The sequence below is a fragment of the Thermobia domestica genome, chromosome 5 (genome assembly GCF_964235325.1).
Source record: "Thermobia domestica chromosome 5, izTheDome1.hap1.1, whole genome shotgun sequence".
Taxonomy (NCBI): domain Eukaryota; kingdom Metazoa; phylum Arthropoda; class Insecta; order Zygentoma; family Lepismatidae; genus Thermobia; species Thermobia domestica.
Genome location: NC_137458.1, coordinates 81,981,221 through 81,997,528, shown reverse-complemented (window position 1 = coordinate 81,997,528; position 16,308 = coordinate 81,981,221). Strand labels below are relative to the sequence as shown.

The 16,308-nt window shown below is 35.4% G+C and overlaps 1 protein-coding gene across 1 annotated transcript in view; it reads right to left on the bottom strand.

Annotated features, from left to right (window-relative positions):
- LOC145685151 (uncharacterized) overlaps positions 1-15,769 on the bottom strand; it is a 60,517-nt gene extending 44,748 nt beyond the window's left edge. Inside the window, exons 1-3 of the mRNA XM_081757503.1 lie at positions 15,659-15,769; positions 14,631-14,768; positions 8,732-8,892 (exon numbers count right to left, since the gene is read on the bottom strand). Coding sequence (XP_081613629.1) covers positions 8,732-8,892; positions 14,631-14,768; positions 15,659-15,769 — 410 coding nt within the window. The remainder of the gene's footprint in view (positions 1-8,731; positions 8,893-14,630; positions 14,769-15,658) is intronic.
- Positions 15,770-16,308: the final 539 nt, after the last annotated feature.

Sequence of the window (16,308 nt, the reverse complement as noted above, 5' to 3'; positions counted from 1 at the left end):
GTAATCTTATAAAATATCGACTTCTCTGTATCTATTAAGGCATTAAAATTAATAGTTGTTAACTCAAATGTTTAACATTTTAGTTACTTTTATAATGAAACAAGTACGAAACACATATAACATTAGAGAGTACATATTCTTACACTACCCGGATTGTAATAAATTATGTATGACTTTAGTAATGACTGTTCCTGATACTAGTCATAAAGTAATTTAAAAGAAACCAACTATAACTTTTGAAGCAGCTCAATAAAAATTATATTAAGTTTGAATTACAAAGTATTAAGAACAATATAGATTTAATGAAAAATAATACAACTTTTCTAGAGCAAAAGAATCAAAAATTAAACTGAATTTGACAAACAAAACTAATGGAAAATATTTCGAATTTAGGTTTTCTCTTTCACGTTTCGTTTGTCACAAATGTGATACTGCAAGAAAGCAATTTACATTTGTATAAGTGACAAACGTTAATCGCTACACACCATTTAATCATTATATTATTAATAAGTTATAAAAAATGTAATGCTTTTATTCACTAAATAAAACAATTCATTAAAAATTCGTAATACAGTTTGAGCAGTCTAAAATATGTATTCTAAATAGAATTTGGTGGTTATTGTACTTTAATTTTGTAAAGGTTGTTACGGTGCACTCGAACTGAAATCAATGTAAAAATTATCAGTACCTTGTAGAATGGGAAGAATGAGTTTCACGTGATATGACTTGAGTAAAGAAAATTCTGGACCAAGGAAAAGTTTTCAAATTGAAAAATAATTTCTCATTTTAAAATAAAGGGAGTAATTTCTGTCACCAACAAAGAAACTAATTCAGGTACTTATTCACTAGAGAAATATTATCTACGATTTTTCATTACTACATCAAAAATAAATGCTATAACGGATACTATGTGATGAGAAAACGGAAGTATGATTTTCGCACAAAAAGCAAAATAAGTTGGTATTAGGTTTCTTCATTTTTAGAACTATTACTACTTTCAACTTATTAGAAAACTATCTAACTTGCACGTAATATATGGTAGTAGTATGAATGATTTTTTCGGGAAATACAGTACAACATTAATTGAATACTAGATGTTGAATTGAATATGTAGTAATGTTACAAATATCCCAAAGTTTATCTTTCTTATGACCCTAAATACGCAGGAACAGCATAAATTAAATAATTTCTTAATGAATAATTTAATGATGAATTAAAATTAATTTTTAATTTTAATTCTGGGCTAGAAGAAAACAAACTGAGATATAATTTCTTGATATTAATGTAAACATAACGATGAGTGCAAATTAAAGCACATAAATACATCGTAACTGTCGATGTGTAAAATTAACATCGCCTTTATTTTGATATCAGTAGTCTCTACTATTTATTATACAAATTAATTACTTGTGTAAATATTAAATATTATCTCAAGCAATATTTAGAAACATATATCAATTTAGCCACATAAATATTTTATAGGTATTAGTTATTAATGTAACAACTATAACCATGGCAAATACGATAAATTATCCATTATGTCACCATATTGATAATATTATTTTAGGTGTTTTTAACTAATTCTAGAACTAAAAGTTTCACCACTGGAGAAGCCATGTTTATTGGATATAACTTCTACCGACCTATTAATCATAACTACAATTATCTTGATTTGCATTATTTTTCACTTTCTTCTTGGTTCACCAGATATGCCTTTCGTATTGGCTTTCTGTGTAGCTCTCAATATTAATAACAAATATTTTTAATAAATAAAAATAATCTATATTTCCTACTTAAGCGATAGGTGCCGATCATTATTATTGTTGCATAAATCATTTTACCAACTTGTTTTTGTTTGACTTAATGCATAACTATTTTTTAAAAAAATTTGGGCACTCAATATCTTGTTCAAACTGTTGTTCCTGATATTCCTTGATGTGTTTTATTCAATGAAACTTTGTGAATCGTATGTTATGCCAATATACTATTCATACGTGGTATCTTTTCATTTTTCTCGATATTAACTAGTACAATAAAAATTCTATTTCCAACTAATATTATGCATTCCCAACAATTAAAATATTTTAATGTTTTCCTTGTATATAGTTAATAATGTTAGCTCTGTGAATAAAATGTGCTAACAAGTTCAGTACTCTTGGTGATTACTACATGTTCTTGAACACTGCGTCGACATATGTAGATAGATAAATGTGTGTGTGTGTGTGTGTGGGTGTGTGTGTGTGTGTGTGTGTGTGTGTGTGTATGTTGGTGAACCCGCCAATTTTTGTAGGTCGATCGGTGTACACAGCAGCACTCTGAGCAGTTTTTGCAAAGCGAGCATTTTTTAGTGGTTGCTCGAAATGTTTTTTACTTTTAAAGCATTCAGGACCCTTATAGGGGCCCCCCCGCGAGTTCTTTTGACTCTGCTCGTTTCTACGGATACAACCGGTTGTGTGTGTAAAGTGTGTGTTCAGACTGAAAAATTTCGTTTCTCGATCGGTGTGTATTCCAACGCAGTGCCATCTACGTGTGTGTTCTAAGTAGGAACTAGAGCAGTTCAAACTCCCTGCAGCTGCGTTCACCATTATTGCCAATCAAGTATTTGTTGAAACGTTAAAGAAAATTAGCAGCTATAGCAAGGAGTTATTCACAGTAAGTACTCGGATATGAATATTACGTAAAAATAACCCTATGTCTAAAATCTTTTTATTAGAACTGAGGAGAGGGAGAGGGGAGGGAGAGGTGTGTATATAAAAATAAATCTATATATATAAAATTGAAAATCACTATGTTTGTGACTTTAAATCTGCTGAACCGCCTGATCGATCTCGATCAAATTTGCAACATGGATGAGGTTCAAGGCCAGGCTGGTTTTAGGCTATTCACCTGGATGTTAAAAGTGAGGGGGAGGGGGAATGGGTATAAAAATAAATAAAACTTAATAACTCCCGAACCACTCAACCGATTTTGATCAAATTTTCAACATAGATGAGGTTTAGGCCTGGGATCCTTTCTATGATTTAAAATTGACTGAGCAACGTATGGGTGGAGAAGGAGGGGGAGGTATATAAAAATCAATTTATATAAGACTGAAAGTGACAATTTTGGTAACTTAATTAATCTTGAACTATCCGACCGATCTCATTCAAATTTTTAACATACATGAGATTCGAATCTGGAAATATTTTTTGTAACTTCACTTTAACGGTAGATCCTAGGAAAGGGAGTGGGGAGGGGGCATGAATAAAAACTAATAAAGCTAATAACTTTTGAACCACCCAACCAATCTCATCAAATTTTCAACATGTATGAGGGTCGAGTCTTGGGTACTTTTATCCTTTCACTATGACGAGCCAGCATAGGAGAGGGCGATGGGAACATATATGTAAAAAAAAAATTAAAAATGACTGTCGTTTTGACTTCAATATTCTTGAACTATCCGACCGATCTCAAACAACTTTTCTACATGCATGAGGTTCGGATCTGGAAACATTTTTTGTAATTTCACTTTAACGGTAGATCCTAGGGAAGGGGGAAGGGAGGGGAACGTATGAATAAAAACTAATAAAACTAATAACTTTTGAACCACCCAACCAATCTCGATCAATTTTTCAACATGTATGAGGGTCGGACCTTGGGTGTTTTTTATCGTTTCACTATGACGAGCCACCATAGGGGAGGGGGAGATATATATGTAAAAAAAATAAAATGACTGCCTTTGTGACTATCAGTCTTGAACCATCCGACCGATCTCAATCAAATTTTCAACATACATGAGTTTTCGGGTAGGGATTACTTTAGGCTCCTCACTTTGACGATTCAACGTAGGGGAGGGGGAAGGAGGAGAAATTAAAAATTGATCAAAATGACCAATATTAGTGTTGAATCCATAGTTTTCGGGGTCGATGAGAGAAACTGTGATACTTCTGATCCTGTAACAATGCAAGTTCAGCCCTGATAGTTGGGGAGGAGGACGTTGCAACGAAGGGGAGGGCAATAAACATTAAAAATGATAGGAAATGGCTAATATTAATGTCGAATCCATAGTTTTAGGATTTGCGGAGATTAACAGTGACAATTTTCATGCCGTGTGCCACAGCGCGGTTGAGGGTGAGGAGGAGTTGTATATAATAATGATTGAAAATGATCAATATTAGTGTCTAATCCATAGTTTTCCCGATCATTAAGATGAACAGTGACATTTCAGGTCCGGTTTAAATAAAAAAATGAGCTCCACAAGTTGAAGGAGGGGGAGAAAGAGATATATTAAAAATGGTCGAAAATGTCCACTATCAGTAGAATTTATAGTTTTCTGGGTCGCTTAGATGAACGGTGATACTCTCGATCCCGTTTAAATTCAGATTCAAACCTTCAACTTGGTTGATGGGAGTAAAGTGTTTTAAATGGTCAAAAATGACCTATATTTTTGCTGAATCCACATTTTGGGGGTCGCTGAGATGGACGGTGACACTTCCAATGACATGGGCCGCAACATGGGGGAGGAGGTTATAATGATTCGAAATTAGTGTTGAATCTATAGTTTTTGGGATCACCGATATGAACAATGACACTCCTTATGGTGTTAATTCCAAATAAAGCAGCGCGTCTTGGGAGAGGGGGGAGAGGGAAATATAAAAATAACCCATATTAGTGTCGAATCCATAGTTTCCCGGGTCACTTAGATGACCGGTGACACATCCAATACCGTGCCGCACAACATGAAAGAAGAGGAGGGGGAGATATATAAAAATGTTCAAAATTATCCGACATTACTGACTGATCCGTAGTTTTAGGGTCGCTGAGATGAAGAATGACACTTACGATCCCGTTTGAAACCAAACTCAGCCCTGTAGCTTGGTAGATGGGGAGATAATAAAATGATCGAAAATGATTAATATTAGCGTCGAATACATGGTATTCGGGGTCCCCAAGGTGATCAATGATCTTTCCGATGCCGTTTAATTCGATGCCATTAAAAACGAAAACAGCATATTTCAAGGGTACAAAACACATGAGATACGGAATTGTGCATTTAAATTTTCATTTCACCCAGCGAAGCGGGTATATACTAGTAAAACTTAATAACTTTGGAACCACCAAACCGATCTCATTCAAATTTTCAACATGGATGAAGTTCGGACCTGGGATAACTTTTATCATTTTAGTTTGACGGTGCAATGTAGGGAGGGGGAGGGGGTGTATCAGACCACCAGTCTTAGGCATTTTTCTCAGCTTCTAGTGGACGTAGACGCTTGAAACGAAAAATGAATAACCAAATGGTACATGAAGAATCAAAGGGCGATACTTCCATTCTCAGTGGCGTAGCGGAAATAAACCAACGGGGGTCAACTCCAAAATTTTTAATGAAAAATTGTATCAATTTCGATTTTTTAGAAGTAATATTGGAAAAAAATTAACTTTTACGGGAAACACAGCTTCGTTAAATTCTACGGTTTCGGATCTACGTCTATTTGTTTGTATTGCTATCAGACCGCCCGGTAAACTCATTTTTCTGTTCGTAGTGCACGGAGACACTTTAAACAGAAAAGGAATGATTAAATCGTATCTGAAGAATAAAATGGTGATACTTCCATATCCAGTGGCGTAGCGGGAATGCATCAAAAGGATCAACTCCAAATTTTTTTAATGGAAGCTGGTATCAATTTCGACTTCTTTGGAAGTATTACTGATAAAGAAACAACTTCTACGTGAAACACTTTCCGTCATATTCTACGGTTTGGCATCTACTTATGTTATTTGTTGTTGAATTGACACTTCAGACCACCCATCTCAGGCATTTTTCTCTGTTCGTAGTGCACGCAGACACTTCAAACAACAACAAAAAACTGAATGACCAAATCGTACGTGAAGAATCAATGGTGGGCTTCTATATTAAGTGGCGTAGCGCGGATACATCCACGGTGGTCAATTCCAAAAGTTCAAATGGAAATTGGTATCAATTTCGATTTCTTTGGAAGTATTATTGAAATAGAATCAACTTTAATAGGAAACACTTTTCGTTAAATTCTGCGGTTAGGGATCTACGCCTGTTATTTGAAGTTGAATAGCTACTATCAGTCCACCCGGCACAGGCATTTTTCTCTGTTCGTAGTGCACGCAGACAAGATTTAGCACAAAAAATAAGGATTCAAACTGGACCAGTAGTGTGCGTTGTGTATACTGACGTCTCCATTACTCTTGAAGGTCGCTGTGTAAACATGTGTTTCCTGGCCCTCATCCACTGACAAAACTCTAGACGGATATGTAAAGTTTGTTCTCGGAGTTCCTGATTCAGATGAACATGGTCAAGATGGAGCACGTTGTTGAGCAGAATCCTCCAAACCGTCATATTGCTTATTGCAGCATCCCTGGAAAATCGTGTTTTCGAGATTTGGGGAACCACATGGACTGCAGCAAGGATGCCGGGAGACCGTTTATCCTCAACCCGGCCTATGATCTGCTGACGTCTTTTGTGTTGAGTCAGCTGCACACCAAGTGCAAGAGACGAAACGCTTTCCTCGACTGCCCAGCACGATTGGGAAACCGTTGATAATATAGCCGCGCAGCATCGCGATAATTCTGCCGACTTCACTGAATACTATTAACATATCAAAAGCTACGATATTCGAAAACATCGTTTGGGTTCCCTCAAGCACAGAAATAATAGGCTATAGGAGCCGAAATCAACAAACATTCAACAGTTTATCTTTCAACTACAATCAAATGTTCAACTGTTTTATATCAGAGCATTTTCCCGTTTTCTTTCCTTCTTCTACTTTGTCAGATGTCACGTCATTCATGTATTTTTCGCTACTAATAACCATCATACAAAAATTTCTCCCTTTTCTCTCGTTTTTGCAGCTTCTTTCCCTCTTGAACCCATCTTCACCTGTATCTCAATCTTATGTGCAGGTGTAGCTTTCACGCACGACACTTTGAACTATTTACATGTAAAATTCAATTCTTTGTATTGATAGGCATATTTATAAGGAACAATTATCGGCAGGCGACAGAACGAAATACAAAGTAATACTCTGTATTGTAGGTTTACAAGTGTAGTGTTCCTAGTCTAAAATGATTACAAGTGATTTATGCAGGATATAATAAGTGTATATGAAAGATGGCACTATTAGATGTTATTTTCCACTGGCAGCATATTTTTGCACAATGTAAAAAACCTGTATTTTATGTGTTCAAGTGCAACGTTACTAGTACGAAACCATTACAAGTGTTATTGAAATTCGTACCACTGACAAAACCCATTGCTTTCCATCTTGGCTTGCGCACATATCTCCGACTGCTGACAGACTTGTTCCTTTCGGACGCACTCCCGCGCTAGCGTACGGGTCCACCAGCTTTATTCTTCCCTGACCCGAGTGGATAGCATTCGTGTTTTAATGGCCACCTAACACAGGTTGGTTTGAGTTTTTGCATTATAATATTTAATTATTCATCCCTGTATTTTATCTATGCCAAGTGAGACATTTTCATGTCGCCAAGGGAACCCTTTTAGGGGACAATAAGAAGGAAATTAGTGAAAGAATTATAAGTTTTAACAATTGTTTCTAGTGGTGGCCAAAAGTAAACTTGTACGCATTTCTTTTCTCTCCGACTCTCTTCTTCACCTGTGTCTCAACGGTTTGCTTTAATTCTTCAGACTTCCATCCATCATCTTTTTATATCATTTCTTTAAACTTATCCTCTACATCTTTCTTCATGACTAATTCCTCTATATCTTCGCCTTCTTTTATTTTTACACATCCTTATTATTCCACTATCTACATTTCTGTATTGTTTTCTTCTGTTTCTTTCTTTCGTAGCATTATTTTCTATTCTCATCTGTTTACCATATTTGTTTTGAACTTCTATTATTTGTATTCTTTTCTTCTATTATTGCTGACCTTGTAGGTATTCCCCGACTCATACTAAGGTATTCCGTTTGTACTACCTATTTGTCGCTGTGTCGGTGTGTCTACAGACCTGATTCCTCTGATCAATTTTCTGGTTCAAGATTCTCGTGTTTAATCTCTGAATTTCGTTTTACCAATTAAATTAGATTAATTACTAGAGAACATATTTTCTTCTCTGTATTGGCTACCTAAATGGAGCTTAACATAAAATCTCCACTGAATTAAAATTTCGTTCATCTTCTACATTTGTATTTGCCTCTGTCATCTAATTCTTCTGTAATTCAGTAAGGATCAAGATCTTGTCTTCCTTCTGAATATCTTCATCAGGCAACTCATTGATTCTTCTTATGTACCTATTTGTATACATTTGGACAATAGTGTGCAAAATGATTATATTCGTTGCAATTCCTACATTGTGCGCTGCTAGCTGTACATTGATATCTAAAATGTTTTCCACATGCTAAACAACCATATTGATAATATCCATATTTTCCTGTGATTGTTTCAGAACGAAATCTATTGATTTTATGTAGTTTGTCTTGGTAGATATTTGTATCTTTTGTTGATCTGTTGCGACATTCACTTGTAGAGAGAAAAAATGCTTTTGTACACTGATTTAACAATGCACATCGCATAGATATAGCAAATCATGTAGCATTACTGGAAAGGGAAGTAACCATGTTTTGTGAATTTTATTCAAGAGTGGAAGAAATGAATCTAGCTGCTCTAGCTGATCTTCATTTGGGCCTAGTTATCTGTTCTATACTAGCAGCCTGTGCTGAATGGATACAAAAGCACTGAAAACATGGTCGTTCCTGCACCAGGATTCATAAAACTCGTAGTGCCGTAACAAGACGGATGGGTTTTGCAAGGGAGCACTGCCTCCCCCAATTTCAGGAGGAGACTTGACTGGTGTCGAACTTTTTGTTTTCCACAAATTAGTACCTAACTCAAGAGTGCTAAGCATTTTCCTTAAGTAAACCTGGAAATATAAACATGTGAATATTAGTTGACATTTTTAGGGGAAAGGAGGTAGCCCCAGACATTTTAACACATTGAACTGCCTCTTGGTAAAAAGATGTAAAATTGCCCCGAAACATGTTAATAAAGTTCACATTCCATATTAAGCCTGAAATATGGAATGTGAACTTTATTAACAAACTGAACATATCGACATAAATGCTAATATAATGAAATAAACAAATGGCAATACAGATCGCTAAATTTCACATATTTGGAATATTGGCGAGCACTAACGAACACGTAAGATGTTTGAAAAACATCATATTCTACACCTAGAAAGGACAATAAGAAAACCTATCCACGAAGCTAACAGTGGTAACGTGTAATGGATATCTGTTGATTCAATTGAGCTGCAGTTTCATGAACCCAGCCATCGCAGGATTCACACTACACCCAGCCTTCATTGAACGTTTCACCACAAATTATACATTTAGTGAGGCTCTCTTGTTAATATTTTCTCGTTGCCTGTGTAGTGGTTCATTAGCTTCTTGTGACCTTACTTTGCTACTTTATTTGCTAAAGTCACTTTTTCTTTCAATTTGCCTCTTATATGATATCGCGCTCTACTCAGTTCTTCTGGTTCGTGACGCTAAACGTCTCTTGCGATTTTCCGTCAATGATTATAACTGTTCACTAATGGAGAGCTCTTTACTAGTTGGTGGACGAGAAGATTCTGATTTCTCGGTCATATGTGGAGAACATGGATTCGCTGCAGACGACAAACAAGAATTATCCCCCTTTTCCTTACCCCTAATGAAGTTGAACATTGTGGGTCTTCACAGGTAGGTCTAGTGTATCATCTTGCAACACGAATCAAGTTTGCGGAAGGATAGTCGGGTTTGTAAATATCTGAGGGTTCAGTGAATATTTCTGTGCACGCAAATCTATTGAGAGCAATATCCATGCGAAACATGTTTCAATAATCCTCTGAAAGAAGTTTAAATCGTAAATTAGTTTGGAATAAATAATTGCTAGTTTATTTTTAGATCGGTGTTATGGTTGCAACGACAGTAGCAATACCATGCGGCTTAACTGTAATGCTTTTGCCTCTAGCGAAGTCGATGGTGATAAATAGCTTAAGATTAAAAGGTAAAATCTTCTATCCTACAGCGGCCTCGGGTGGTGATATAAAGGATATCTTTCTTACTTACCGTAGTTTTAGAAGATAGTATAGTTGTATCTCTGCTTATACGAGCTCCGGGGCAGGTAGTTATAGAAATATTCCTTTGCCTATTACGGCTTCAGAAGTTGGATTTAAGGAAATCTCCTTAACACAAAACGATTTCAGGAATAGTTTAGGAAGGTTAGTGATCAGCAGTGGAACTTATTCTTCTGTCAACTTGAGGTCTTCTTTTATAGCTGTTCTCTGAAAAGAAAGTTCGTGAGGAGAGGGTTGGCCATCTTCGATTTCCTTAGGAACCAACTTTGCGTCTTTCTGGTATCCTCCTTCCACCGTCTGTTGGTGACTATGTTTTGAATAGAAAACACGTGCTCGTTAATGAAGCATGCTTTATAGTAGTAGCTTACACCTGAGGTACGGAACCTTACAGCCCCCACACCAGGAACATGATCCACAAGATTATTTGAAAAGTACAAATATTGTTGTAGAAACATTTGTTGAAAGGGTTCTATTTTAATGACAAAATCTTTGATACGTGCCAGTAAGTAGGAACATAAGCCCGTAAAACTTCGCAAAATTCACTTTTGGTGGAATCTTGAATTCTGTATTTTTGGCTTTCTTGCAGAGATTTTAATAGAATTGCCTGATACTAAATATCCAAAAACATTCAGCGCTGTGTAAAATAAATTTGTCTTAGGTGAAGCACAAAACTTTTTAATTTTTAAAACAAAATTCCGATAGGTATTGTTGAAAACTGTAGCCTCCCAGCACGATGTCATCGGCAAAAGTTCTTATTCGTTAATCAATGTAAAATCATCCTAGTTACAATTAAGAGAGCTTGCGTGGTAGTTTTATGACCCATCACGCATATGAAAATTTTGTAAGATTTTCTTATGTGATTGACCTTGAAGATCATGTATCAGCGGTTTTTCGGATGGAGCAAGATTTGGAGAACACTGCCGATTTAGGGATTCTTATTTTGTGATTGTATCCCCTATAATGTCCAATTCCGTCCAGAGTGTATAAAAACATTTTTATATTTGTATAATAACTCATGAATGGCCTGTTTCTGCGACTGGTCTAAATTAGGATTAATATCAAAAACATTAATTTTGAAAAAATTATCTATACTTCGAAAAATGACAACCTCCTCTTTTCCTGTACAATTTTTATTTTCTTCTATTTTGTATGCTTTCATTGCTGGAAAAGATTAATCCTGGCATGCCACAAGGTCCACCACTGACGTATTTTTCCTTAAAGTTATAGGATAATTATTTGGATTGGAAATTACGTCATGTTGTTTACCTTGTCAAGGAAGTCGTAGAGAAACGATACGAAGAAAGATGTATAATCTTCAATCTGTCTTTTTGCTACTACCGGAATAAATGTGTGGAAAAGTTGAACTAACGTAATGCGTTTGTCGATAAAAGAGCAAGCTTGTCTTTGTCTAAGTATATGAGTGGTGTGTTGTGATAGAATGTTTTCCTGGTTCTTTTCTGGTAATGTTGGCTTCTTATGATTAGAGATATAAGATTCTTTGTTAAATCGATTGTAACATAAGCGTATAAGCAAGTTTAAACTAAAAATAACTGGAATACATGATTTCATCCTTATACAAAAGTAATGAGAAAATGTTTCCCAACTTTGAATGAAACCATTGCTACATATTTCAAGGTAATAATTTTATTTCATATCCCTTTAACCGATGTGTTATGTGGTATTAACTGAACATCAAGAAGTAAATATTTGAAAGGCCAGATGGAAATGCGGGATCCGGTTTCCAGTAACACTGTTCGTCTGCGTAATTTAGAGACTATTTATATTCTTTGTTCTGTCATTAGAATTGCTTGATCTTTGACTCCTGAACAAGGATCGACCTTATACGCTTTTTGGACATTTAAAATAGGTAGAAGCACGATATTTACGCTTTCTGCATATTGAGAAGTCCAGTATTTGATCTTCTGTTGTGGATTTTGTTGGAAGTTTTGTGGTGTCCCCTGTTTTCCTCTATACGTCACCCCGTTCTAATAGTTTTTTGTTTCGTAGCTTATTTCCTTAATTCCTCTTTCTATTTTGGTTATGCAAACTGGTTTCTGTAACTATTAAATAGGGCTCTGCTAGTTTATTGGTCAGGGAAGAAAAATCGTTTTAAACAGGAATTTGCTGCTGGTGTGGTGATTCTACGACGTTGAGGTTAGACTTCTGATCTTCTTTCTCTAGTTGTGGTGTGATATTGAAGTATGTAATGGCGGAGCGGAAGGATTATATTGAAAAATAGGATTTTGTCTAGGTACTGCAAATTTGACATTAATTTTATCCTGTTATGATTCAAGAGACTGAGGTAGTACGTTTATGTATATACAAATACACTGCGACAATATATAACGAATTGAGTTATTTTGCAATAGAGAAATGAGAAATACCCCGAAAGCAAATATGTCTATGGGCTTCTTCGTGGCTGAGTGGTTATCGTCCTCGGCTTTGGAGTGGGTGACCCGGATTCGATTCTCGGCGGGAGCTCATGTGGTTCGGATTCCACGTGAATTAGTAGGTCCCGTTTCATATAGCTTCCCTGCTTAAAGGGGTGATAACTCAAAATCAACTCAACTGAAAGTATATGTCTATCAAGTGGCTAGCGCAAGTGTCAGTAGTTGAGCAGTAACAGAGTTACACATTAATATTATTATTATTACTGTTACTATTATAATAAATATTAATGAATAGAATGTTGCAAATAGATTTTGTTCCCTGAAGTTGGGAAGTCAACTACGAAATCTCATAGGTAGTTATATAATGCTTATATGAATCATTTAGTAACATTTGAGTTTCGCAATAGTTCGTAAGGGCAGTGAGTCTTTGAAGCAAGCCGGTAGGACAGAAAACCGAGAGAACAATGGTGCACATGTAGAAGTCAGGGATCAAGTTTTGTTTGTCACTAATTTTGGATTCCAATGGTCTCGCTATTCTCCCATTAAATTAACAGTTGAATCCCTTGGGAGCAAATATATGGATTTCATGGAGAGATCGAAGTAAAAAAAATCTGTTAGAGTACTGTAAATATGTGAAGACAGACGGATAAAAAAAAAGTTGTCAAAAAAGTGAAGGCACAGATTATTGCTAACCATTCGCATTAAAATTGAAAACATTGCGTATTAGCATAAGGTATGGTTTGTTTCATAGTTACTACGGATAAAATAGTAAAATAGATAAATTGATTCGATTAGACAAATATATTATAATATTCCAGAGCAACAGAAATTTTAAGTGATACAAGATTACGACGTTCAATAGTTTATTAGTCATAGTATATGAACTAATAGTATATTAGTTGAATAGTATAATAGTATATTTGTGTGTTGTTGCTAAGTGTTAATGCAAGTAAAAGGGCTAGTATCTACTTGCGTTGCTTTTGTCAATTTACTTAATAAATATGAAACAAGATATACGGTATATTAACTGAAAAAGACAGTATCCTAATAGTTATACAATCTTTTGTCAGACAAAGTGTTACAAGCAACAAAGAAAACTAACATTGATATAAAATATTCAGATCATGTCTTGCCCCCCCTTTTAACGTCCAATCGCCGCCACTGCATTCCATCATAATATATTAAAATGGAATGGTTAAAAATGCATTGACCCTGAGCAGATGTTTATAAGTATTATTATAATGGAAACATTTGAGAAAAGTGTTACTTACCAGATTAACTTGGCTTTGTTCCACATACGCTTTCAGAACATTTCTGATGCTTAGAATGAAATCATGTAAGACGTAAATGGCAGCAAGTGAAGTATTACACTATTCCGTGATCAGTATCATTCAATTTCATTAGAGATGATTAAAGTGGATATTTCTGCCAGATTTGTGTCTACAAGAAGAACTACAGACTATGTCCAGGTGTGAAAATGTGGTTGGCGACAGGACATGTTTAACTACATCTCGATGTTCCTCAAATAAAATCGCAACATCTCCAGCTGAGTGAATGGAAGCACCGGTACCTTGGTATAGCGCTATTGCTCAAAAACAACATCTCAATAAAAACACGCACACAGTACCGTAGAATGTAGACATAGTTATGGGCAATAAAGCACTTAGTAAATGTGAACACTCGAAAAATTGAAACCTAGTATTTTGCGCCTGTAACATCACGGAGCCGGCGTAATGTTTCGTATTTTTTATATTTTCACCGTCTACTGAGTTCATACTCGGATTACATTACTTCTCGTTGCCGTTATATTGCTCGTAGTTTCTCTAACGCCCCCATCACCAACAGCCCAGACTGACACTACGGTAGCCGCTTTACTGTTTCCAATTCAGACATCCGACGTGTTTTCAACTTCCTACCGAATTTTTAAGTATCTACATTTTTCTTTCTGTTCCCACTACAAAATTCCTTATTAGTTCACAAATTCAACGATAATGGTACATAGAAATTCACTACCGTTATTTTTTTTCAAACACAAACAAATATGAAAACAACCCTAAATCCTCAATATCCAGTCTGTAGTAAAGTTACAAACTATTAAAAACAAAACTATTAGTTGACACCAGTAATATGATTTCAAGTTAAACATACCTGATACTGACGTGCAGAGATGAATAGCTCAAAGGTTTCAAACCATCCAGTGCACTGATCTTCGTGAATTTCACTATGGAGGTGGATATTAGCTTCCAAATTCCACGTTGAGAGATCTTCGTTTTCATGCCATGATTTCTGTAAATAAAATTTACATACTGGACAGAGCTTAATGTTGTTACAAATGGTACACTCGGTGGAAGGCTGTTAGAAATAAAAAAAAACAAATTTTGAGAACATGACTTTTAAAGTTTGTTATTCTATCTAAATCGCTCCCTGGAATACTGGCATTTCTGCCATCTAGAATTTAATTTGTTTGGTTACGTTTCTGCGAAAATAACACCAGGGAGAGCTAGCTTCTCTGCCTCTACTCTCTTTCGAGCGATGATAACCATAAAATTTCCATTTTTTGAATTGTAACACTCTTCCACCAGGTGTGCAAAATATTTGATTGCGAAAATGTTTTTCCAAGAAGATGGTCTATTTATGAAGCATGCTGACCAGATTTTTAAACAAAGCTTTAAATTCAGTTCCCCTGACTACTAGGCCCTATAACCTCATTATGTAGTATGTTATAAAAAATTAGAAATAAATGGGCAGAACGAACCTTACTTATACGTAATATTACAACATGCCAACAAAAGTTGGTACCCCTATGGAGAACTGAAACAAGTTTTTGCAGTTTAATTTTAACATGAATTCTCTATGGTTTGGAGTGTGTTGTCCAGTGTGTCCTATATATCAATAACATTATAACTCAGTCTGTATATAATGTATTATTTTACTACATATTGCATTTGATAAAGAAAGGGAAAGATAGAGACTATATACGAGTTAGAAAATATTTGAAGTAAACCGAGAATTTCAAATGTAGAACAAATCAAATGGACATTGGAACGATTTTTTTTCCTTCTCCACGGGGAAACTGTTCACAATAAATTTAGTAAATTCCAAGATTTAAGAAATCGATCTATTCCTTGCAAAATTTGAAACAATGCACCACTGTATCTCTAACATATAAAAGATACTGAACCACTCGCAGTATATTCAGTCTTTTGCTGCAGTACAGTGGATGAAATACTTGAAGAAAACTGAAGGAATTCTACTCGCTGCACGTTAGAAATACAATAAAGTCTCATCTTAGACAATAACTTACGTTGAGAAAGTCTAGCATTAAAACGTATTGATAACGTTGTGACAATTACGCTCACACACTCAATTAATTGTTCATATATTCAAATTAAAACATATTTATATGTAAATTCAATTTATTTTAAAAAGTCAAGGAAAATTTTATTTTGTTTCATTTAGCAACCAAGCGAACCTCTTTCATTTGTCCCAGGTAAAGAAGTTTCTCTGCTTTTCAGAAAAAAAAACATAAAACGTCGACCGCACTAATAGACCACCCATTTTTCTACCTCGCCAGTAAACGGTAATGGAATTTGCTATTGTTACTCCAGCCATACTGTCGCACTACCTAAGTACCTCGATATCGCAAATATCACGTCACAGACACACAGGAACCAAACTTTTTTATCTACAATATTCGCAAGTGCTTATGAATCTCTTTAACATCACGTACTAACCCAAAAGAGACGCAAAGGACCCAAGCCAAGCCATCAACCGATTTTTGGAGAAATGGTGTCACGAACTTGAAGCGGCGAATCAGAATCCGAAA